Genomic DNA, 26,486 nt, shown 5'->3' on the forward strand with positions numbered 1-26,486 from the left:
GCCTCTATTCTTCCTTACAGGCATAACATTCTAGAATCCCACCATCCCTCTGGATGAAAAAGTTTTTCCTCACATCTCCTCTAAACCTTCTGCCCCTTACCTTAAATCTATGCCCCCCCCTTCCCCACTCCCTGTCACTGATTCCTCCACCTGTGTACCCTATCTATACCCCTCATAATTGTACACATCTCAATCATGGTTCCTCTCAAACTTCTTTGCTCTAAGGAAAACAACCCCAGTCGATCCAAACCCTCTCCATAACTGAAACGCTCCAGCCCAGAGGTCCCATTTTTTACTTTCCTGTCTTTGCTCTGTTTGGTTCATGTTCAACATGCCTTCCTGAGGTTGAGGTGTGGCCAGATGGCCCACTTGCACACCTCCCAGTGCTGACTTTCTTTCAGCTGGTAAGTAAACAATGGCAGCGTTGATTTCATTTACTTTTCCTACTCACTTCTAAGAAATTTTAATTCAGCATTGTGAGGCTTCTGACAAAAACCCAATCCAGTGTTGGGAGTCAATAGTGACAAAACACAGGAGAAAGTTTCAACCATCAATATGGGAGACATCAGATCTCTTTGTTCATCCTGAGAAACCCAGAATCTGTTGAACATATTTTGTGAAGTAATCACAAGAATTCACACTTGCTAAGCTTTCTTTACAGGGTTAATTTTATTAAAGAAACTAAATGCTGTACGTGTTTGTAAGTAGTGAATTTGCCATTCATCACATCAGCCAAAATTAATTTATTATCTTAAAAGTTGTAAGATCTGAAGTAAAATGTACCTCCATGCATAAGCCTGTGTTTCCAAAGAATAGAATAATACAAGTACTTGTTCCCACAAAGGCTGCATCTGTGCACTCCTGAAACATAAACATGACAGCAAGAGACCATTAGGCTATAGATTCTAAAATAAACATGAAAATACATTCTCGCTGCATCACTCATGTTTGTAATAATAACATTAAAACAATGCCTTCTTAGAAAATTCAGATTTTAAAATCCCAGTTTTAAATGACATGCAGTCTCCTACAGAAAGGTTTGCCACTCAAACTATCTATGAAGCAGAATAGACATTTGGAGTGAATTGCTTACTCCCTTGAAATTTGCAAATATTGAAGGCCAACCTAGATCATTATTGAGGGTGTCCATGGAGGTGCCTAACTGACTAATCCCAAGATATTCTGCAGGTATAATGAAAGGAAAGTGGATAATCAGGCTAAGAGTAGGGCCCATTAGAGATCAAGGGGGCAATATGTGTGGTACCACAGGTCACTGGTAGGATGTTAAATCAATACTTCAAGCCTGTCTTCATTTTGGGGGTGGAGGATGTAGGTACAGAATTCTGGAAGAGGAACTGTGAGGTTCTTGAGAGTTTGACGTAGTAGTGAAAAGGTCGTGGAGGCTTGAGCAATCTTAAAAGTAGACAAATTTCTGGGTCTGAATCAGTTGTATCCCAGGGTGCTGGGGGAGACCAGGGAAGAAATCACTGAGGCCCTGACCCAAATTTTTAATATCTCTGGCCACAGCGGAGGTACCAGAGGACTGCAGCTTAATGAATGTGATTCTGCGTTTCAAGAAGGGTGATAGAGATAGACCAGGGATTTACAGAATTGAGAGTCTCATATCCATGGTAGGGAAACTATTGGAGAAAATTCTGATAAGCTTGGTTTTTTTCCTTTACAGCAGAGAAAGGCAAGAGGGGACCTGATTAGATGTGTAAGATTATGAAGGGTGGAAAGAAAACAGCTATTCCCCTTAGCTGAAAAATCAATAAGCGACAGCATAATTTTTAAGGTGAAAGGTAGGAGTTTTAGATGTTATTGACATGTGTAGTCGGGTACAGGAGTACAGTGAAAAATGTACAAAGTTGCGATTCACCAGTGCCATCTTAGTATACAAAAGACAGGATTTTTAAAAATAGCCAAAAGATCACTTCCTGCCTCCACATGAGTCCTCACCACCAGAAAAAGAAAGCCACAAAGTCTATTCCTCAATCTGTGAACATTCAGGTGCCCCTAGTCCCCACACGACACACAACTGGTACACCATCACCTCCGCCACCAGCTAGTTGGGCCCTAGCCATGGCCTGGAGCTGCACGACTGGACCCGTGTTGCCAGTCTTTGGTGCCATCTTGCCTCACCGACGTCATCGAGCCATGAGACCACATTGGGCTGATCTTGGCAATGCAGCCACTGCTGAATCAGCTGGGTCCTAAACTTGAAGTTGGGCTCACCACAATGAAGATACTAGTGCCTCGTTCAGGCTTACATTGCTGTCCCTGTCGCCTCCTGGGACCACTATTTCAGCAAAGGAACCTTCCTCTTAGAGAGGATACAAGGAATATTTATTTAACACAGAGGATGGTGGGAATCTGGAAAGCAATGTCGGAGAGGGTACTGGAGGCTGGAAACATCAAAACATTTAAAACTTAATTGGATGAGCACTTAATATCAAAAGATTCAGGTCTATAGGCCAAGTTTTGAAAAATGGGTGTAGTTTAATTTTTTTCAATGCAGATTCAATGGGCCTTTTCTGTACTGTGAGATGCTATGAAACAGTACATATATGTTCTCAGTGATTTGGATGAAACTCCTGGAGAGGAAATAGTGTTTAGAAGTTCTCAACATAAGGGATTTGTTCAAAAGAATTCTTGGTAAATGAGACTTTAGATTCTGTACAGGGATGACCAAAGAAAACGGTTCAAAAGATTGCACTGTTGGCATGGCACGAGATCAAACAGTGGCTAGGTGGAACAAAGGGGCAGAGATTCCTGCAACCTTACTTATTCTTTTGCTTTGTACTTAAGCTTCTGTACCTAGGTAGCTTTGTACCTAAGATGGCGCCGTAAATGGTGACTTGTAAGTACAAGTGATAATAAAGCTAATTCTAAGTTCACAGTGTGTAGAAACAAAACAGGAAGAGTCAGTAGTCATCAGTGGAGGAAGAAAAATTCTAAGTTAAGCAGAGTCTGCTGTAGCATTCCTCTTAAAATGTCACAAGGAGCAATATTGTATTGAACTGGAGTCGCTAACTGAACAATGTTAGCATCAGTTATTCCTTTCTTAGTGTTGGAACATTTATAGTTCAGATGGATATTCATTTGGAGAATGAAAGACCAAAGCAGGACATGATTTGTGCATGCTATATAATTTTCAACCTTAACTGAGGAGGCAGTATTAAGTTTAAACTGAGGTGAAGCACTTGTAATCATTAAGGAAGAGCAACAAGTCAATGAATCTTGGGAAACTGTTCTTTGGTATTTTCAACAAGCAGTTCAGGAACAAGGCATTTCCTATCTGCATATCATAATGGGAAATGTTCCATTGTCCGCAACTCAAAAAAATCAATTTTAATGTCCATAACCCTAGGTTAGGGAAAGAAAACGGAGAAGAAAACAAATATTTTAGCCTTGCTGCTAAATGTAGAACAGAAAATCATGGCAAGGATGTTGGGGGCCTATCCCACCTGACTGGTACCTCAGATCATCATCATCATCATCAAAAACAGAAATCACTGGTGAAACTCAGCAGGTCTGGCAGCATCTGCTTTTGTTTCTGATCTCAGCATCTGCAGTTCTTTGTTTATTTTCTGAAATTTTGTAATAATTTGTATCATTCACAGCATCCTTTTTTCTGTAAATAATTGTGGTTATATGACACAGCATAGGAGTCATCCAGTTTGCCAAGCTACAAGGACAAAGATAGCTCGATTTTTGTAGAACAAAGTCTGACACAAAACAGAAAAAAGAAGTTTGGAATATCAAACAAGCAGTTTTCAAAGCAGCAAAATTCAACATAGCATCAGAAATGTTTGTTACTGACATCACCTTATCAAAAAAAAAATTCATTAATCAAAGTCAGAATGTTGACTTGGCAAATTAACATTCAAGTTGATTGCAGGATCAGGCAACAGATCAAAGGCAGATCCTGACAAATGTAATTCATGATTCCAGGCACTTTGAAAGTCTAATTTTTCTTTAAATCTACCATGCTGAAACGACAAGACAAAAGAAAAAGAATAACTGGCCAGTTTTGTTAGTTTCTTTGCTGAAGCATTAAGAATGTAGAATTCACCTGAACAAAATCTAAAATTAGACATCTCTCCATTTGGAAATATTTTGAGCAGGAATTTTTGTTTTATTATTTTTATTCATGAGATGTGTCTTGATGGCTACGCCAGTATTTGTTGCCCATTTCCTAAAAACCCTTGAACAATTGGTGAATCAGCTTCTAAAGCCCATGGTTCATTCGGTGAAGGTACGTGCACAGTACTGTTTGAAGAGAGTTCCAGGAGTTTGACCAGATGTTTGTGACAGTAGAGAAAGCATTTGCCAATTTAAATCATTTAATTCCAGTTAAAATAGTAGATAACTGATCATATAAATACTTCAGTGTGTTAAATAAAAGCACTAAATAAAATTGAAGACTAATTTAAGTATATAGAAGTGATTATCACACAGTTATGCTTAGAAGCAATTTTGTAAATCGTTTATTACTGGATTAACATTAAGATTTTGTTTGGTCTTTAGAAAATTAACATGAAACATTAGTTAGAAAAATATTTTTGGCCACTAGATCCTTATATAAGGAAAGGAAAAATCCAGTGACTCTCAATGATACAAAACAAAGTTCTGGAGAAATTCATCAGGTCTGGCTACTTCCCTGAAAGAAAAATAAAGCCAATGTTTCAAGTCCAGCGACCTTTCGTCAGAATTCTGAGTTGTATGTGTGCCGCTGTGGACATTGATAAGGGTACAATTTCAGCTTTTCTGTGATTTCCTTGAAAACTCAAATGGTCTGTCTGGCCTTTTAATGAAAAGTTGCTGCTTAAGCAAATACCAGGGCAACTGCCAGAGGGTTTCAGATAAGGCCAAACTTTGAAGATTGTAAAGAGAGTTGAGAAAATTTAACTTACTCTTAGGTCTTTTGATTGTCTTTTTGTTTCTCACAGTCCTACTTCTGCCAGTTTTAACCTGATTGATAGCATCTTTGACAAATTTCACTTCATCTGCAGGGCAAGAAAACGTGCAAAGTAAAAATAAAATACTGTAATTAAGCTAAATAAAAATATTTTGTGTCCTTCCTTTTGAAAAATAGCCTGTGTGTTTAAACAAAGCAGACTAAAAACCTACCTGATAATTTCTGTTCACATTTTCATCGATGTTGGATTTGACCAAAAATGTAACATTATTTATCTGAATCTTGGTGCTGCACAGGGTTGGGGGCAGGGGCGTGGTGTTGGGGGCGGAGGAGGTGTTAGACGGGGTTGAGGGGACCGTGTTAGATGGTGCGGGGTAGGTGATGCACAGCTTGGGGTGGGGACAGGGTTGGGGAGTGGTGCCTCTGGCGCTGTATGCTTCTGCAGTCTCCTGAACGAGGAACAGACATTAAAAACTCCGAGGGGAAAGGCATTTAAATCGATTAACTGAATAATCGATTATCTGAATGAAATAGAGCCCGCCCATCACGTTAGAATACTTGAAGTTTCCCTGTAGAAGCATCACAGTAAAACTCTCAAATGAGCAATGTGTCTAACCCAGCCAGTTCTGATCAGAAGAAAACAATGAAACTCATGGCTGAAGTACTGCTAATGGTCCCACAATTAATCTTTTACAACACAAGAACTAGGAGCAGGAGTTGGCAAGTTCAGCCCCTCAAGCCCGTTCTGGCATTTAAAATGACCTTTGTAGATCTCATCTCTGAACTCCACTTTCCGGCACGTTCCCCATAACCCGTTAAGCCATTACTAATTAAAAATCTGTCTTCTCAAAATTTATACAGTATCCACCACAGTGTGGGATAATGAATTCCAAAAAGAGAGAAGTTTTTTTAAGATGAAATCATCCAAATTAAAGCTAAAATGTTGGGTACAGGTTGACAAAACGTTTCTGATTATGTTTACCAAATAATATGATAGTTGAGGCGCTTTGACAGGACATTGGCAGACAATAAAATCAATTACTAACTGGTCAAACATTTTTTTTGAATACATGTAAGACACTTATTTTCAGAAGCAAGTCTGAAGTATTTCATAGTATATGTGGATTTTATATAAATGCTGTGTCCTAATATTACACTATTATCAAGACCCCTTTCACCTAATTTTAAGATAGTTTTGTGAGATTTTAGAGAAGAAGTTTTGCTGCTCGGGTTGAGATTCAAGTTGTAAGTTTACTCACTGAGCTGGCAGGTTTGTTCTCTGGTGTTTCATCACCAAGCTACATTTCATCATCAGTGAGCCTCCAGTGAAGCACTGGTGTTCTGTCCCGCTTTATATTTGTGTCTTGGTCTGTTCAGGTGGGTGATATCATTTCCTGTTCTTTTTCTCAGAGGTTGGTAAATGGGGCCCAAATCTTTGTGTTTATTGATGGAATTCCAGGTTGAATGCCAGGCCTCTAGGAATTCCTAGTGTGTCTCTGTTTAGTCTGTCCCAGGATGGATATGTTGTTCCAGTTGAGTGGTGTCCTCCTTCATCTGTAAGTAAGGATATTAGTGGTAGTGGGTCATGTCTTTCTGTGACTCGTTGGTGTTAGAGTATCCTGGTGGCTAGTTTTCTGCCTGTCTGTCCAATGTAGTTTGTTGCAGTCCTTGCAGGGTATTTTGTAAATGACATTCGTTTTGCTGGTTGTTGGTATAGGTCCTTTTAGGTTCATCAGTAGCTGTTCCAGTGTGTTGGTAGGTTTTTGGGCTACCATGATGCCACAATACAATGGGAAAATATTGCACCAAAGTACTTTATACATCAATGCGACAGGCCACGTATAGACAAGTACTTCACCAACCTTTGTTTCATCGGCAAACATACTAACCCACCCTTCCACTTCCTCGTTCAAGTCATTTATAAAACTCACAAAGAGCAGAGGTCCCAGAACAGATCCCTGCAGAACACCACTGGTCACCAAGCTCCAGCCTGAACACTTTCCATCTACTACCACCCTCTGTCTTCTATGGGTCAGCCAATTCTATATTAAGACAGCCAAATTTCTCTGTATCCCATGCTTCCATACTTTGAATGAGCCTACCATGGGGAACCTTATCAAATGCCTTGCTAAAATCCATGTACACCATATCCACTGCTCTACTTTCATGTTTCTATCTTCTACTGTGAAGACTGATGTAAAGTATTCATTTAATTCCTCTGCCATTTCCTATTCCCCGTTTTATTTCCTCAGCCTTATTCTCTAAGAGGCCTATGTTCACTTTGGCTTTTTTCTTCCTTTTTATATATTTGAGAAAGCTTTTGTCTGTTTTGTTATTGATTGCAAGTGTACCCTGAAAATGTATTTTCTGTCTTTGTTATTGAGAAAATTTAAAAAAAAAAGAAAAGAAAAGAAAAGACAGTTCTCACTGGAATGTGTCTTTGTTGTGAGCAATTAACTATTTTCTTAAATGTCGGTCATTGTTCTTCAACCATCTTTGCTGCTAAACTTCCCGAGTTGACTCCAGCCTGCTGTGCCCGCATTTCATTTGTAATTGGTCTCATTTCATTTTAGCACAGTTGTTTCTCAAACTGATAGCTAAATTCTACCATGTTATGGTCACTGTTTCCAAGGAGATCTATGTTGTTCCAAAGAAATCCACCCGAGCTTACCTAATTTCTCCCTCTCTTCACCCGAGCTGGCGACACGGTGGCACAGTGGTTAGCACTGCTGCCTCACAGCGCCAGAGACCCGGGCTGAATTCCTGCCTCAGGCAACTGACTGTGTGGAGTTTGCACGTTCTCCCAGTGTCTGCATGGGTTTCCTCCGGGTGTTCCAGTTTCCACCCACAGTCCAAAGATGTGTAGGTTAGATGAATTGACCACGCTAAATTTCCTGTAGTGTTAGGTGAAGGGGTAAATGTAGGGGAATGGGTCTGGGTGGGTTGCTCTTCGGAGGGTCGGTGTGGGCTGGTTGGGCTGAAAGGCCTGTTTCCAAACTGTAAATAATCTAATCTAATCACACTAGAACAAGTCATCAGCATCAAACAATAGGAGACCAAGAAAAAGAAACAACTATCCTTACGAGAAAAATTGGACAAGCTCTCACAAAAAAAAAAGCATCACAAACACTTCAGAAGCTTGGATTAAAAACCTAATCGGACCGACCACTAACAGACACTGACAAAGCCGTCCTCGTAAGAGGGATGATTTACAACTACAGAGATGCAGACATAAAGGACTTCTTAGCAGCGTTAGAATCAACCCTCAAAGACAACGAACTCACAGAAGAAACCCAGCAGACCATCAGACAAACAGTAGCACCAACACTAAGCAGGGAGAAAGAAGGGAACACCCTCAGCATAGAGGGAAAGAAAGCCCTAGAAGGACTCAGAAAAGACAAACATTGTAAGCCGACTGGCAGACAAAGAGTGCATGACCATCACTCTGAACAGAACACAGTACATAGAAAGGCTAACTCACTGCTCGCAGATACGACACTTACCAACAGATAGACCTGACTCCACAGCTAGAAAACTGGATCACAGTTGTATTGAAGAAGATTCATAAATCAGGCCAAATTAATAATACAGACCCCCCAAAAAAATGAAACCTGATGGATCCAACACACGCCGCTTCTACGGATTACCTCCGGTACACAAACCACTGCCCTTCTCAGACTCAATAGTCCTACTCCCTGGCACACCGACATACAGACTATCAAAGGAACTCTCACCGCAAACTGAAATACCTAGTAGGAGACTCATGCCACACTGTCCACTCCACCCAAGAATTCCTGAACGTCAGACACCAAGCTAGAAGAGGATGAAATAATGGTCTCCTTTACCGTAATAACCCTATTCACATCAATTACCATCAGCCTGGCCATAGAAACACTGACTGCACTACTAGACGAACCAACAATACAAACACCAGACAGCACCAACTTCTTCAGCAAGAACAACATCTTCAAGTTAGTAGACCTGTGCCTCACTACCCACTTCACCTTCAATGACAAGACCTACAAACAAATCAACAGAACACCCAAGGGATTACCAATATCAGGCTTCTTAGCAGAGGCAGTAATGCAGAGACTCAAAAAAACAGCTCTCCCCACAATCCAACCCAAACTTGTGATCCGCTACATGGAAGACTCCTTTGTCATCATAAAACAGAACAAATTAGAGGAAACCTATAATATCATCAACAACGTCCTTCCTGGTATAAATTTCAAAAAGAGGAGGAGAACAACAACAGACTCCCTTTCCTAGATTTCACAGTGGAACGGACAGTTAATGGAGAACTGCAGACCAGTGACTACAGGCAAGCAACACACTAACCAGATACTCAACTACAGGAGCAATCATCCAACACCCACAAACGGAGCTACATCAAAACATTATTTAAATGAGCCACAACACACTACAGCACCCAGGAACTATGAGCAGCAGAAGAAAAATACCTACATAGCGTATATACCAATACACCGATTAAACCCAGTCCGCCAATTCTTAAACAACAAACCCAAACAAGAAGACATAACACGCCCAGAGGCACTACCATACATCAACGACATCTCTGAGATGACTACCAAACTACTCCAACCCCTTGGCATCATAGTAACCCACAAACCTACCAACACACTGAAACAGCTACTGATGAACCTAAAGAAAATTGAATGTCATTTACAAAATACCCTTCAAGGACCGTAACAAACATTACATCGGACAGACAGGCAGAAAACTAGCACTAGGATACTCGAACACCATACGGGCCACCAAAAGACATGACCCACTATCACTAGTATCCTTACACATAAACGAAGAAGGGTATCACTTCGACTGGGACAACATATCCATCCTATGACAGGATAAACAGAGAAACGCATGGGAATTCCTAGAGACGTGGCATTCAAAGTGGAACTGCATCAATAAAGATATTGATTTGGACCCCATTTATCAACTTCTGAGAAAAAGAACAGGAAATGATATCACCCGCTGTAACAGACCAAGACATGCAAACAGAAAGTGGGACTGAACACCAGCCCTTCAGCAGAGGCTCACTGATGATGTTAACTACCATGGTGATAAAATGTCTGCGAACAAACCTGCCAGCTCAGTGAGCAAACTTACAAGCTGAGTTTTGTGAGATTTGTCTGTGTGTAATAGGTTTAAACCATAAGAAATAGGAACAGGAGTAGGCCATTCGGCCCCTCAAGCTTGCTTTGACGTTCCTCATTTCCACTTTCCTGCCCACCTCTATTTCCACCTCTGACCAAAAATCCATCTTGCCTTCCCTGGTGGTGTAGTGGTTAGGAATCAGCACGCTCACCACTGCGGTCCGGGTTCGATTCCTGCTCAGGGAGTGGGAGTTTTCCTCTGCTCATTTATCATGGTGACAGCATTCCAGAAGCAGGAAATAAAGTGTGTAGCTGTGGGCAGCATGATGGCTCAGTGGTTAGCATTGCTGCCTCACAGGATCAGTGACCCGAATTCAATTCCAGGTTCGGGTCTCTGTGTGGAGCTTGCACATTCTCCCCATGTCTGCGTGGGTTTTCTCTGGGTGCTCCAGTTTCCTCTCACATTCCAAAGATGTGCAGGTCAGGTGGATTGGCCATGCTAAATTGTACAGTGTTTGGTGCATTAATCACTGGGAAATGTGTCTGAGTTAGTTTCCTCTTCAGAGGGTCGGTGGAGACTTGTTGGGCCAAATGACCTGGTCTCCACACTGTAGGGTATCTAATCTATCTCAGCCTTAAACATACATAAGTATACTACCCCCACAACTCTCCTTGGCAAGGAGTTCCAAAGATTTTCAACCCTCAGAAGAAATTCTTCCTTATCTCAGTCTTAAATTGACATCCCTTTATCCTGAGACCTTGTCCTCTGGTTCTAGACTGCCCCATGAAGGGAAACATCTTCTCAGCATTTACCCAGTCAAGTCCCTGTGGAAGTCTATATGTTTCGATAAGATTTCCTCTTATTCTTCTAAATTCCAGTGAGTGAAGTCCAACTGATTTAGTCTTTGCTCAAAAAGATTATCCTTTTTACCAGGGCTCATCTTAGTCAACCTTCTCTGAACTTCCTCCAATGAAATATCTTTCCTTAAATAAGTGGACCAAAACTGCTCAAGTACTCCAGATGTGGTCTCACTAGCACCTTGCACAGTTGTAGTAAGACTTCCTACTCTTATACTTCAAAACTTTTGAAATAAAGGGCATGATTCCATTGGCCTTCCTGATTACCTGCTGCCCCTGTGTGCTCACTTTCTGTTATTTCATGGACAAGTAACCCCCAAGTCCCTTTTGTATAGCAGCTTTCTGCAGCTTTTCTCCATTTAAATAAGTATTCTTTTGTTCTCCTTTCCTAATTGAACGTCACATTTTACCTCATTATGCTCCATTTGCCAAGTTTTTGCCCACTTGCCTAACAATATTTCTCAGTAAACATTTTGTATCCCTTTGCAGCCTGTTTTTCCACCTATTTTTATGTTGTCTGCAAATCTGGCAACATTACATTCACTTCCTTCCTCCAAGTCATTAATATATATTGTAAATAGTAACTGTCTCAGCACTGATCCCTGTGGAAACCCACGAGTTATAGCTCGCCAACCTGTAAAAAGAATCTTTTATCCCTACTCACGGTCTCCTGCTCATTAGCCAATTCTCTATCCATGCCAAGGTACTATCTCCAACACCTTGGCTCTTATCTTATGACTTATCTGTTTGTGAGGTACCTGTCAAACACCTTCTGAAAGTCCAAATACAACAGGTTACTTTGTTATAACTCCGAAGATTAGGCTTCAAAGGATGCAATAAGGAGTCTGAGAAAACATTTCAGCAATGCCTCGGACTTGAGCAAATTGTCTCCATTTCTAAATGAAACAGAAACAGAAATTGTTGGAAAAACTCAGCAAGTCTGGCAGCATTTGTGGAGAAAAAGCAAAGTTAATGTTTTGGGTCCAATAACCCATCTTCAGAACCTCAGAATGTTAAGAAGAATGACAGCATCAGAATGTTGAATGTAGGGAACTGCAACACCCATTTGGCACATAGAAAGATACCAAAAATCAACAAAACTATCAACTAAACACTCTTTTTAATTGTGTTCATTATGGAATAAATGCCAGCCAGAGTACTAGGAGAATACAAGTTCTATAACTAATTGCATCAAGGAATCTTTACCTAGTCTGATGGGGCAGAAACAATTAAAGACAACGCTTTTAATAATGCAACCTCCCATCATTCCTTCGAGTTTCACTCTGGTTATGGGCTGAAATGCGACTTGAACATGAGACCTTCTGACTCAGACAAGAGTGCTACCAGTGAGCCAAGATTGACACCTAATGGTTAACATTAGCATTCAAAGATCAACAATATAAATAACAATTTACCATGAGACAAGACACTCATAGACATGTCTCTAGCTGTCTCATTTACACAGGTTGCTCTTTTGAAGATACTGCTGGACAGGAAACCCACACAGAAAGGCATTGTGAAAATATTACATATAAAAAGGTATTCTGCATGCTTTAAACAAAGCAGATTGGTAACATACCTGGTGATTTTAACAGCCCATTTTCAACAACGCACATGCTTTTCACAGATTTAACATTGCTAATTTGGACATCAGCTAAGCAATCTGTAAATCAGAAACAATGCACAATTATACTCCAAGCTCAAACAATGATGCAAACCAAATTTTCAAAGTACTAACTTGCAAAGATAAAACAAATACAAATATTAAATCTAATTTATAAATCTCTAAAAATTAATTAAATTTAACTTCGGTAACATAACTCGGTTTAAGTTTCTCGATGGCATTTCAATGAAGGTGATTATTTTTGAATTTAAAGGTGATAATCCGAGCAACTCAAAGGAAAAATATGATCTACATTGGCTTTTAATGAGGAAATTAATTACCAAACAATAAAACCTTAAATTATTTTGACCCGAATAGAAAGACGACCAATTCTCTTATGCAGGAAAGACATTTGAATTACTAGTTTAAAGTGTAACTAAATTGGGAATAACCCTATCACTGATGTTTTGTAAAAACATGAAAAATAAAGACAGTAGAATTGCTGGAATTATTTGGCACAGTTCCAGCATTCACAGTGAATGGAGTAAACTGGCAGAAATTGTTGGCAGAATGTCCCAGATGGACTTTTCTGTTGAAGATGAGACTCACTGTCATGGTGCTGTTCAACATGTCTCTTGAGTTCTGATGGTCGTCGAAACTTTTGATCACACAGTATGCATACATGGGGCCTACACCTCTGATGTACAAACTGAATATGGTCTGCCAAGCCACTCTTTCGTGAAAAGATTACTCCACACAATTGACAGATATTATTGAACTGACCTATAAGGAAAATAATGAATGCGTTAGGCTCTGATTACGAAACACACTCTGGAACACAGTTTGTAGCATAATGGCATAGCAAATAGAAACAGAAATCACCGCAGGCTTTCGACCATCTGAGAAAAAGATAGGTTTGCTCAGCATAATAGCCACTACCTGTTCCAAACAGAATTGTTTTTCCAATGTGTTTTGTGTCAAATGTCCAGCAGCTGCTATAGTGCTGAAACATGGATTTTCTTTCCAATAAATCACAGGAAAACTTATTCCACATAAAATTCATCACCAGCAGAAAATATACAAGATCACTTGTCATTGGAAATGTATTTGATATGTGTTGCATGCTTCCCTTAAGAACAATGATATCACATGGCGAGCCAACAAAAATGGAGTAAATATTGCTGAATCAGGACAAGGTGCAGGAATACTAATCTGAAAGGGAACAACATTGTTCTGTCTAAGCAAAGTGTGCTAATTGGTTGGCAAGTTAGTTAATGAATTCAGAGTTAACTGCCATGCTATCTTTAAATTTAAATTTAAATCAGGCAAGTTGACTCTGATTTTGCACCTGTTCCAAAGAATGGCAACAGCCATTCTCTGGTTAATTTCTCAAGGCTGTTCACAGTCAGATATCATATAACTGTACATTCTCCACAGGGACTTCCCCACCAGAAGCCACCCGCAAACATTGAGCTCATTTTGTTCATACAGTATAAAAATGTTGTTCCCCTTTCCATTAATTTTTTGCAAACTGTCCTGATGAATACAAGTTGAAAAGCTTTGACAAAACGTATCCTTTTTCAATAAAACAACTACGCGAATGCTGGCTTTCTAGAGGACACCTTGTGGAGTGGGTTGATATGTGGCAATGAAATATATTTCGAAAAATAAGATTTCGGTAGTATGAATAAAGGACAACTATACCAGTTAAATGGTACAATGAGAAGAGGTACAAGCAAAAAGAACACCCGTGTGTATCACACATAAATTCTTGAAGGTATCAGAATATATGAACAATGTAGTTGAAAAAACAGAATCCTAAAGTTTATGAACAAAGGAATAATATACAAGAGCTGAAATTGTGTTGCTGGAAAAGCACAGCAGGTCAGGCACAATCCAAGGAGCAGGAGAATCAACGTTTCGGGCATGAGCCCTTCAGGGTTCCTGAAGAAGGGCTTATGCCCGAAACGTCGATTCTCCTGTTCCTTGGATGCTGCCTGACCTGCTGCGCTTTTCCAGCAACACATTTTCAGCTCTGATTTCCAGCATCTGCAGCCCTCACTTTCTCCAATAATATACAAGAGCCAAGAAGTGATTACTAACCTGGAATAAAACATTAACTTGGCCCCAGCTGGAATACTGCCTCCAATTCTGGTCAAAACACTTCAGAAAATACATGATGCTTTGAAAAGTATACAGAACACATACACTAGAATGATTTCAGGGGTTAAACATTAATTACTGGGTAGACTAGAGAAGCTTGGCATGCTCTCATTATAATGGTGATTTGATGGAGTGGTGTTTAAAATTATGAATGGTTTGAATAGAACAAGTGAAACTGTTCTAATGGTCCACAGGTTTAGTAAAAAGGAGTGCTGAGATTTAAGGTGGTTGGTAAAATAAAAAGAGGTGACAGAAGGAAAATTGTTTCTTTTTAAATGCAACAAATGTTTAGGATTAGGAATGTATTGTCAGGTTAGAGTGGTTAGGGAAGGAAAGGCGAATTGAGTCATAAGGGAGTTAGATAAATAACTAAGGGACCAAACAAGCAGCAATATGCGAAAAGAATAGGACTGGCAGACAACTGGATTGCACTTTGAAAGCCCCTGCACATTCTTAATGGGTCACGTAGTTCCTTTCCATGAAGTACTCTTTTTTTGAATCTATGCTTTTCACTTGACAAGCTTCACTGTCTGTTCGTACGTGAACCATGGCTACTCACCCTAGTTCCAAACTTCCAGCTCAGCACTGTCCCCATGACTTGTCCTACCTGCCTATCTCCTTTTCCACTGCTGTGCTCTTCCAGCACTACTAATCCAAAATCTGGTTTCCAGCATCTGCAGTCACTGTTTTTACCTCTATAGTTGTAAACAGCAGAGAGTTGGAGGGGCTCATCAAATTTTTGGAAGGTGTTTAAGCTTTGCTTTAATCAGAGGAATAGTTTAAATTTAATCTCAACCTGAATTTGAAATCTTAAGACAACTTCAGTCTTGCTTCGCAAAGTTTGACAAATTATTGTTTAGCCAGAAAAAAAAGCAAAAATCAAAACTATAAATTCACTGCTTTTTTTAAAATTTCATAGAAAATGTTTATAAATAATAAACTAGCACTTGAAGACAAATAAAAGATTATTTTGCCATTTCAACTGACAATTTTGCTTTCAAGAATTGAAACCGATTGACTATGATTAAAATTGAAATTTTTATCGCAAATTTTAATTTATTAACTATATTCTCTTAACACTGCATCACCAATAATATAGTCTGAGTTTATAATTGTTTCTGTTGCACTTATACTAAATGGTAACTTGCCAGCTTTTCATGTGGCCTGCAGTGGTCTCACTGCTTTTCCTAGAGGTATAGTAATTTGCACCTTTCCTAGCATTTGCTGAATGAAGCAGTTAATGATAGTCATTATTATTTATTAATATAAAACAGTTTGAAAAAAAGCTTAAAAAAAAAGGAAATTCAACTTTACCTATGGATAAGTCTGATTCACGAATGGGATCGTTGTGAAGCCTGTGCTTGTGGTCAAAATCAAGATGACATTGTTCTGCAATAAAAGTATTATATGGAGAAATAAAAGAACCTGAAGAAAAATAAGCTGCAAATTTTTTTTATAACTCTACATAAGTGATACCTGTTAAGTAAAAGGTAAAATCACCATAGTCTTACCAGACTGTTGGGCTGCTCTCTCATTAACCTGAGGGTAACCAGGAGAGGTTGAGAAGGACAGTCTTTCATGATAACCTCAGATGGTCTGGGAATTAAACCCGCATAGTTGGCATAACTTTGTATTGCAGACCAGACATCCAGCCAAATGAGCTGGCCCACACATATAGCATTTAATCGTCTATCAGTTTTCTTAAACTGCAGAAATTTGATTACGATTAGATTAGATTACTTTACAGTGTGGAAACAGGCCCTTCGGCCCAACAAGTCCACACCGACCCGCCGAAGCGAAACCCACCCATACCCCTACACCCACCCCCCACCCAACACTACGGGCAATTTAGTATGGCCAATTCACCTGACCTGCACATCTTTGTGACTGTGGGAGGAAACCGGAGCACCCGGAGGAAACCCACGCAGACACGGGGAGAACGTGCAAACTCCACACAGTCAGTCGCCTGAGACGGGAATTGAACCCGGGTCTCTGGCGCTGCGAGGCAGCAGTGCTAACCACTGTGCCACCGATTATGTATAAGGAGATCATAGCACTAACAAACAGGGAATGTTGAGCAGATACCTTTGGCCCTGCTGCCTCATGGAACCCGTGAAAACACTAATTTAATTCTTCCCACTATACTGATTAGATATGTTAATGACATACCTCTGTGGCAGGTGGGATTTGAACTCAAACCTTCTGGCCCAGAGACAGGGGCATTACTATTGCACCACAAGCCTCTGCAGTATCCTTTCTAGTGGTTAAATTTAAACAGTATTAACTGGTAAACAGGCATGAGGTAGTCCAAGTAGCTACTTTACCGATGTAATCAATGGAAACCTGATTTAAGGGAAGTTCAAGAATCAATCACTACACATGATAAAGCCTTGGACCTTTTCTTGATGAAAGCTAGCAATACAAAACATATGCACAAAAACACACCTAAATTTCACTTGTCATTCAAAGATAGATTCAAGCCCTCTAGATATGACTATTTGGAGAAAGTGAGGACTGCAGATGCTGGAGTATCAGAGCTGAAAATGTGTTGCTGGAAAAGCGCAGCAGGTCAGGCAGCATCCAAGGAGCAGGAGAATCGACGTTTCGGGCATGAGCCCTTCAGGATTCCTGAAGAAGGGCTCATGCCCGAAACGTCGATTCTCCTGCTCCTTGGATGCTGCCTGACCTGCTGCGCTTTTCCAGCAACACATTTTCAGCTTAAATCTAGATGCTGGTAGCCTCTCAAAGCAGGGATAGAAAATTAGCTGTTTTTTATGAGGCAGGTCCTCATTCAAATAGCTTAGACCAAACAACACTTACCAAGTTCCTAAACGTGCAAACACCACAAAATCAAATTGAAATTAGGAATGGGAGTAGGTCAAATAGTATCTTGAACCTATTCCACCATTTTATAAAATCATGACTGATTTGACAGTGGCCTCAACTCCACTTTGCTGCCTATCTCAAACCCTTTCACACTTCGGTCAGTCAAGAATCTAACTCTACCTTAAACATATTCAAGGACTCCATCTCCACAATGCCCTGGGAAGGAGAATTCCACTGATTCACAACCCTTCAGGAGAAAAATATTTCCTTCTCTCAGTTATAAAAAAGACATGTCTCATTTAAAACAATGTAACCCCCAAGGTCTACCCTGTCAGAATCGTATATGTTTCAAGAAGATTACCTTTCATTTCTAAACTCCAATGGATACTAGTCAAGCCTGTCCAAGTTTTCTTTAAAAGATAACCCAGTCATCCCAAGAGTGGAGTGAACTTTCTCTGAACCACTTCTGCTTATGTTATTTTTTTTAAAAAAAGAAAGACAACCAAAACTGTACACACCAGGAGACAATTTTTAAAAGTAGTTTCCCACTTAATCCTCAGAGAAAAATTATCATCTTTGTATTATTAGTCTGTGGTATTCTCTTCCCAGGCAGCAGAGCAGACAGGGTCACTGAATACTTTGAGGATGAATTATATTTTCACCAGTTAAGAGAGTCAAAGGTTATTGGCGGTGGGCAGTACAGCTAAGTAGGAACCACAATCCAATCAGCCTTGATTTTGCAAAGTCACCTCCTCCTAGTTCTTATTTTGTTCACATTTTTATGTTTAACAATGCCCTAAGCAATTACTGCAAAAATCCCCACTTTTACATTCTATTCCCCTTCCAATCAATGATAATATTCCAGTTGCCTTCCCAATCATTTGTTCACACAAACATTTTGCATTTCGTTTACCAGAATATCAGCTCCCTCTGTACAGCAGCATTCTGAAATTTCTATTTAAATAACATTTCACTTTTCTATTCTTCCTGCCAAAACAATCAAGTTCACAATTTCTCACATTATGCTTCACCTGACAACTACTTTCACCAATCACTTAACTGATTAATATCCTTTTGCAGACTGTTTATTGTCTTCACAACTTACTTTGCTACATTTCTCAGTGCATCTGCAATTGTAGCAATGCATTAGATCCTTTCACCTCAGCCATTGACAGAGATTGTAAATAGTTGGGCCGCGAGCACTGATCCTGGTGGCACCTTACCAACATAAATGTGACCTATGTATTGCCTATTCACTGCTTCCTGCTGTGTAACCAACTCTATCCATATTCATTTGTTACCTCTTATACCATCTTATACAGTATTAATGTGGCATTGTTGAATGTGTCCTGGAAATCCAAATTCATCACATCAGCAAGTACTCCTTATCTACTTTGCTTTCTTTCAAAGAACTCCAATAGTCAAATACAATTTCCCTTTCACAAAACCATATTGACTCTGTGTGATTGCATTCTCAGCTTTCACCCTGCAAAACATCCTTAACCTCAACATGATGTCCTAACTCCTATACTCAAAAGACTGAGCAATAAAGACAATTGGTTAATATTGTCATTATAATTTATTTGAAACTGGATTCTTGTGACTTCAACTTGTAATTTTGTCAACTGAGTTTCCAGATCAGATTTTGCTCAAGGCTGTAATGTACAGAACACTTGAGTATTAATGAGATGCTTGAATTGCAATGATGCTTCACTGTGTTGGAAGTGAATTTATTTGTGACTATTTATTGATGACCTGTCAATCCCAGCAGAACACAGCATCAGGAAATGGTGCAGAATAAACACTGAGCATTTAACTATGTGAGGCCACTGGGAAATTCCAAAAGAGTGACAGTCATCCTGGTCCACTTCATACAAATTCTGGAACCACTCCAAAGTCAGGATCATTCAGTAAGAAAGCTTACCTGCATACACTGACAGGATGGATCAGACAAAAAGGTGAAATGTGCCTTAAATAAAGAGAGTGAAGACGACAATTATTTACGCGACTTACTGTTGGCAGTCTGCACTTGCTGTTTGTCATCTCTTATAGGCAGCGAATTATAATGTTGGTCATCAATTATAACTTTTCTAACCAATTGTTCAGTATCTGTAGAAGAGAATACATTTTACTATTTTATATTATTTACATCACACCATAGTCATTAAAAAACTGATGAAGCAATAATTCAGCTTCAGCACGTGCACAAAAAAAACTATTTTATGAACTTAACAACGGCAAGAGGAAGTTACTGAGTTTGCTTAACTGACTTTGAGAGTGACGTAAATCCAGTTTTTGCAGAAATGTAAAAGAGCAGTTTCTAGATGGATCCAATTTTCGAAAAAGTCGGATCCCTCATCACCAGTGAGATTAAATTGGTGTTCAGAGGCAATAAGTTTGCAAACAAGCAACGATTCCCAGTACACTCACTTAAGAACAAAGGAAGTTAATTTATAGAAATATGAATAATCCATGGAAATAAATAGAAAAATGAGAGAGAAAAGGCAAATGTGTAACATCCACATGTTTATAAGTGTACAAATTGGAACCAAAAGCTGTTCAAAGAACAGGCCTCTCCAGAACAAATGAACTCTGATGGGAAAATTTGTTTGTTTTGCTTCTGAAGTGAAATTAGTCATTGTGCAGCACTGGTAATTATCAAAAGACAGCAGACATAAGGCAGCATGTAATCCTTCACACACCATTTGGTGAATTAAGAATTACTAGAAAACATAGTCTATAGAGCCATACGAAAATAGCACATCTACTTCTCACTGCTTATTACTGTCATTTGACTTACACAGTGAAAACAATTCTCAAAACACAAATTACCCAATGGAGTGGAAGATTGCCAAAGGTTAAGACCCTTAGCAATTAGAAACAATTACATTCTTTCAGTTCATTTTATAGTCTGAATTTCTTTGAAAAATATTTTTCATGAACCTTTTAACACACAGATATTTCTTGATACACCCTGAGCACGAATCTTCTTCCAAGGTCCAGGTTCTAATCCCCGGTTTCACTTGGTTGAGAAAATCATTCGATGTGTTTCTGAACAGGAATCCAGTATAAAGGAGGAAATGTCAGTGAATTAGACTATGATGATTACATCAAGAGAAAAATATTTTTAATGTTCCCTAGTTATGTCTTAATTTCAATTCAGTTTGCCATAACCTGCCAACATTTTTGCGAAATAAAAGTAGAAATTGCTGGAAAAGCTCAGCAGGTCTGGCAGCATCCGTGGAGAGAAATCAGAGTTAATGTTTCAGGTTGAGTGACCTTTCCTCAGAAATCAGAATTTTTTGCTAGTCTATACATTATATATGAAAATGGAGCTTCTCCTCAATGTAATTTTTTATAAGAGAGTCTAGTATCCTATTCTGTAATTGCAGTTTGGGTATCAGCTGCTTTATTCTTCTATTTTTAGAGCCAAGCAAATGAAAAACTTTAGAAGTAAAACACTGGGGAGTATCTTTCTTCTGCAGAGCATAGCTTAAAAAAAAACTGGTCTTTGGACAGCTTGATGCTGGCAGAGATTAAGAAAATGGAAAAGTACTTTATTTACCCGCTTTTAGCAAGCTATTCCAAAACCTGGAATCAAATCAGGTCATTAAAATTAGTTTCAACTGTAGTAGACTCACTATCAGCTTGTTTCTCAGTCAGCTGTGATCCAGTTATTTGATTCCAGCCTTGATCTGAAACAGTACTATCAACAACTAGAAAATGAAAACACAGGGATAGTTCAACAAAGCAAGCAAAATTTAAGGCAACGTGGCAAAGAGTGTTAAACAAATGTTTGAACTATTTTTTCAATCAGCAATTGAAGAATTTAACATGAATCCTTTTGTTAAATTGAAGGTGAACAAGAGGATGAAGGAATAATTCCAATAAAGGAAGAAACTAGCATAAATAATGCATCATATACAAACAATATTATACTCCATCAAGCTAAGAATAATAATTTTAACATGCACACGCAAAATATTTTTCTAGAAGAAACAGCAGCTTCTACTTATTCAACACCTTTAACAATAAAAAAATTCAAGGTGCTTTACAAACTTTATCAAACAAAATTGGGCAAGAAGCATGCAAGAAGATCTTGGAACAAAAAGCCTAGTTAAAAAGGTAGGTTTCAATCAGTTATTAATGGAGAGATTTAGATTGGATTAGATATTAGATTAGATTAGATTACTTAGTGTGGAAACAGGCCCTTCGACCCAACAAGCCCACACCGACCCTCCGAAGACCAACCCACCCAGACCCATTCCCCTTCACCTAACACTACGGGCAATTTAGCATGGCCAATTCACGTAACCTGCACATTTAGGAGAAGACTGCATAGTTTAATGCTAAAGCTACACCATAATAATGCTCGATACCACATTTGATAGAGCAGCAATGTTGGGGGCAACAGGAGTGGGGTCAGTGAGTTAAGACTGGAAGAAAACACAGATAGAAAAGGACAACATCAAGTAAGGATTAGAAAATCTAGGCAGTATTTAATTGGGAACCCATGCAGGTCAGCAAACTCAGACGAAATGGGTAAAAAGGGACCTGGTGGGAGTCAGGATATTGACAGCAGTTTTAAATAACATTTGCAGAGGGAATGATGTATAGATCAGCTAGGAATGGTATGAAACCGTCCCTTCAAACATCAAAACAAAATCACAAGCAACAAAAAATAATTTATTAAAGGTCTCTGATCCCACTGGCCAGAAGTTCAATGATACTGCATTATATTCCACCACTCTGTTCCTCTTTCTCCAAAATGATTCCAACTCTCCCTCCTTAAGAATTTCAAGTGTACCATACTAACCATAGTTTTTATGGTCTTCAATGTGCTTCCAGAAACTGGACTTGTATTTGTACTTCTTCCCACAAAAATCACATGAAAAAAAGTAATCTGAAGAATATATGAATGAAATATTTTAGAGCTGTTACCTACTTGAATATGCATTTAGAGAGCATGTATCTCTCAGAACGTACGAAGATGTAACATATCAGCTTGTAACCCCAAATAAACTTTCAGAAGGCTTTAACTGTGCACACTACATACAAAACAAACAGAATAGAGCAATGTAAGAATTATAGTCTTTATTACCTGGAAGAGGCCTTGGTTGGAATGCAGGGAGGTGATCACTTGAGGTAATGTTGAAATTTGATGGAGGACTTACTTTTCCCATTATACCTGGATTTGTAAAAATTTTGATTATCAATCTACACAGCGTATATCTTCCACATAGCAGTTAGGGGATCTCATGAAGCAGAGTTCACAGTGAATCAGACATGAAGGTTTTCTATGATCTGGAACCACCACATTCCGCTGGAATCCTCTAGCTGGCTTTTAATGGAATATAAGATTATGTCTTTCACCAGTAGCTTTTTCACTTAAACCATTCTCCAAGCTGGGTCTTGCCTTTAATTTCCCTTATTATATTCCACATTTCCTCAACAATCTTTCTCTCTATACATTTGCTCAGATAATGTCATCTTCTTCTCTTGGATAACTTCCAACAAAGTCCCTCTCCCCTCCCCATCAGAATCAGTATCTATTTTTCCCCTTGCTCCCCTGCCCAACTGGTCTTTTCCATCCAGTTCTTTCCAATGGGAAGTTTGCAGTAGGCAAGGCCCATGAAGTAGTCGTAGAGAACGTCAGGGCAGTATAGACATAAGAAAAGTATCAAAGTCATAAAGCAATGGAAACAACTGATGCTTGGGAAATTATTTATTAAGTTTAACTTTTCAGCTAGATCCAGCTTCTGAGTAATGATAAGGTACCTCTTTGCAATTATTGGGGAGCACAATGGAAAATTAATATTTCATTTGAATAAGTTTTAAGACACAAGGCTGAATTTTCCCATAGTTAGACTAAATGTTATTTTCAGGGTGTCTCACAGCAGCTATTCTGTCATGGCTCATGAAGACTTTTCTCTTATTAATCTTCTGCTGCTCACCTCATTCATGACGAATCCTGGTTCTCTAACACCCGTAGTATTCATTCATGCAGCAACAGAGGTGAGTGTGCTCGTCACTGCAGAAACTGTGCACCCTTCGTGTCAAGGATGCCATAGTGAAACTCCAGCTGCGCAGCATTTTGAATGGTGCAAGCTGGGAACTGGCTGCCACACTGTGACTCCAACTTTATCATAAAGGACATGTCCCAGGATGAGAAGCTGGCACCCACTTCGCTGATAGAAACCTAGCCAACAGTGGGGGTGGAGAACAGGGCCATCCTTGTTCCTGTAGACTGGCAAAGGAGACCACCCACCTGACTCGCCAGTTGGACCCAGATAGCGACCCAGTTCAGTGCAATTTTCTGGGCCAAACAGAACTCCCAGCAGAAAGTTCATTGATTGTCTGCTCTCCATAAAGGTAAATGCCACCATCTTCTTTCTGCTACCTCACACTCACTCAAATTCTGCCACTGCACAGTAACATCACCAAGGCTAACAGACCATAACTCTCACCATGACATGCAGCACCTGCACTCAAAAAACTCTCATTCACTTCATACTCCCTTCCTGTTCTATGCACTTCGTACTCACTCACTGGGGTCACCACAACAACTCTTCCACGTCTGCACAATTGATGTCTTATTCGATGCTGTTGTCTTATAAAGAGCAACACCACAAGAAATCCTCTGAGCACTGGTTCCAGATCAGCTGTGAAGCTGTACAGAATGTCAAAAATACAACAGTATTTCAGTAACAGTACTCCTGATCCCTCACGTCCATTGATATGAAGTGACAATTGATGGCATTGTGTGGGATGGAGGCTTCATCTTCACAAGGAGGTAATGGTTCCACATGGATCTCCGAGCTTTGTAAGCTTATGCAGATGTAGTTGCAGATATTTTCACTGGAAAAGTTAATTTCACGTCCATGTTGACCTTCATAAAACTCACTCCAAAACAAAATACCCATGAACATCACAGACTACATCATTGCAAAATTACAGCTAGGTGTGAGAATATGACAGCTCCAAATCAATGCATTGAATGCCAGGTATATAAAGCAAAGCAGAAATTACAAAGCCAGATCAAACGCTTAAGTTAGAGTCTCCATGGAGTTCCATATCTCACATGACAGGGGCAATTATGCAAAGTATGTAATGGCCACGACTGCTTCATGCTATCAATAATATTAATTATGGCCAAATGAGTGGTCTTTCAATGAGATCCAATTTGAAGGCAGATGGTTGGCATTGCAGGCTCAATGCATTCAGAGCAGGGTGTCATCCCTGAAGAGAAAACCATTACCTTACATCTGTGCACACTGCAAGTGTTGCCACCAGCTTGTCGCATTACAACACAACAACCGTCTGCAGTAAAGAATTACAGAGATTCACTCTTCTGTCAGAGAAGAAAATCCCTCTTACCTATGTTTTAACACCTGCACCAGCAGATTCAAGAACAGCTTTTTCCCATTAAAATGATGAATCGACTCTAACACCAAATAATGCCGATCTTGTTAATGATGATCTTGTCTAATGTACGTCCTGTGCGGTGTAACCGAATGCCTTACTCTGCCCAAGTGTTTTTTTCACCCTATGGTCTTGCTTACTATGATCTGCCTGTACCACTCGCAAACAAAACTTTTCATTGTACTTAGGTACACATGACAATAAATCAAAATCAAACAATCAATGCGTGAGCCCTTATTTTAAGATTAATCCCTCTGTTTCTAGACACTCTCACAAAGGGGAGACAACCTCGCTGCATCAATCCTGTTAAGCCTCCTAAGAATCTTGTGTTTCAACAAATTCTTCTGTCATTCTTTTAAAATCCAATAAGTATGAAACTAACCTGTTCAAACTTTCCTCATAAGAGAAACCCTTTCTTACCTGGGATCAACCTCAAACCTCCTCAAGACTGCCTCCAACGTTAGTATATTATGCCAAAATTGTTCACCATATTACAGCTGTGGTCAAACTAGTGCCTTATTCTGTTTTAGCAAGACTTCCCTAATTTTAGGCTGAGCATTTACTTGATGAGTTTCATATTTGTAAGTTCATAAGTGAGTTTATTATTTCTGAGCATATTCTTGTTTAAGTCTGCAGTGAAACTTCCAGCAGAATGAGAAATGTCCAGGAGAAATTAAGAAAAGTTCTTCATCATGTTCTAGCCACACAACAAATTATCATTCACAAAGAAAAACAGAAATTGCTGATAAAGGTCAAGGTGGGGGGGGGTCACTCCACCCGAAACACTAACTCTGATTTCTGACAGATGCTGCCAGACCTGCTCAGCTTTTCCAGCAATTTCTGTTTTGGTTTCTGATTTACAACAACCGCAGTTCTTTCAGATTTTAAAATAATCATTTATTTTCATCTGTGCAATGAATCCTCTAAGTATTAATTTTCTACCTTTTTACATTCTTCCAAAGAACGATCTTTAAAAATAAATAATTCTATCCTGGTAGAAAGATGACGTGCATGTCTATAGCACCTTTAATGAGATCAGGATGTCCCAAAGTACTTTACAACCAATCATTGTTGCATTGTAGAAAATGTGGCAGTCAATTTGAGCACAGTAAGCTCCCACAAACAGTAACGTGATCAATATTTTTACTTACTCCAGTCACTACTGTGCTTGGAAAAAGTAATTAGATTTTAATTCTCATTTACTGGACGGCTGCTACAGGTACTTTACTATAAATTTTCCCCAATTGTGTAATTTCTTCACAGAAAATGGTTTCACAATGATTTTAGAAAAGTGCAAGGCAAAACATCAAATTTATTCTGGATCATGAATTTTCATTATTGCAGCCAATGCTGACTTTGGCAACTGTGAATGTGCAGCTAGCTGAGTCTGGCTTAAACTAGTCAGCTCATATCAAGATACCTACTAGGTACTGCCGAGGGTGTAAGCAGTCACACTAATTGACACAAAAATTTATGCTTTTTTTTCCAAAGAAGCTACAAGATTAGCAAGGGTATCATTCTGACCTTATACATTAAGGAGTCTTTCTGGAATGAAATGCAAGGAAAACACGACACA

The 26,486-nt window shown here is 39.3% G+C and overlaps 1 protein-coding gene across 13 annotated transcripts in view; it reads right to left on the minus strand.

Annotated features, from left to right (window-relative positions):
- LOC122564803 (zinc finger protein 486-like) overlaps positions 1 to 26,486 on the minus strand; it is a 97,420-nt gene that overhangs the window by 22,898 nt on the left and 48,036 nt on the right. For 8 of the 13 annotated variants that reach the window (XM_043720063.1, XM_043720066.1, XM_043720073.1 and 5 more), the window contains 9 exons: positions 22,590 to 22,676; positions 22,305 to 22,391; positions 21,130 to 21,204; positions 19,502 to 19,597; positions 15,977 to 16,051; positions 13,109 to 13,282; positions 12,476 to 12,559; positions 4,917 to 5,009; positions 784 to 861 (listed from right to left, as the gene is read on the minus strand). In XM_043720063.1, the coding sequence (XP_043575998.1) occupies positions 784 to 861; positions 4,917 to 5,009; positions 12,476 to 12,559; positions 13,109 to 13,282; positions 15,977 to 16,051; positions 19,502 to 19,597; positions 21,130 to 21,204; positions 22,305 to 22,391; positions 22,590 to 22,676 (849 nt within the window). Of the gene's footprint in view, positions 1 to 782; positions 862 to 3,828; positions 3,993 to 4,916; positions 5,010 to 12,475; positions 12,560 to 13,108; positions 13,283 to 15,976; positions 16,052 to 19,501; positions 19,598 to 21,129; positions 21,205 to 22,304; positions 22,392 to 22,589; positions 22,677 to 26,486 lie in introns of those variants that run through there. The other 5 variants (XR_006316009.1, XM_043720072.1, XM_043720070.1 and 2 more) reach the window with 5 other exon arrangements.

The sequence above is a fragment of the Chiloscyllium plagiosum genome, chromosome 30 (assembly GCF_004010195.1).
Source record: "Chiloscyllium plagiosum isolate BGI_BamShark_2017 chromosome 30, ASM401019v2, whole genome shotgun sequence".
NCBI classification, from domain to species: Eukaryota; Metazoa; Chordata; class Chondrichthyes; order Orectolobiformes; family Hemiscylliidae; genus Chiloscyllium; species Chiloscyllium plagiosum.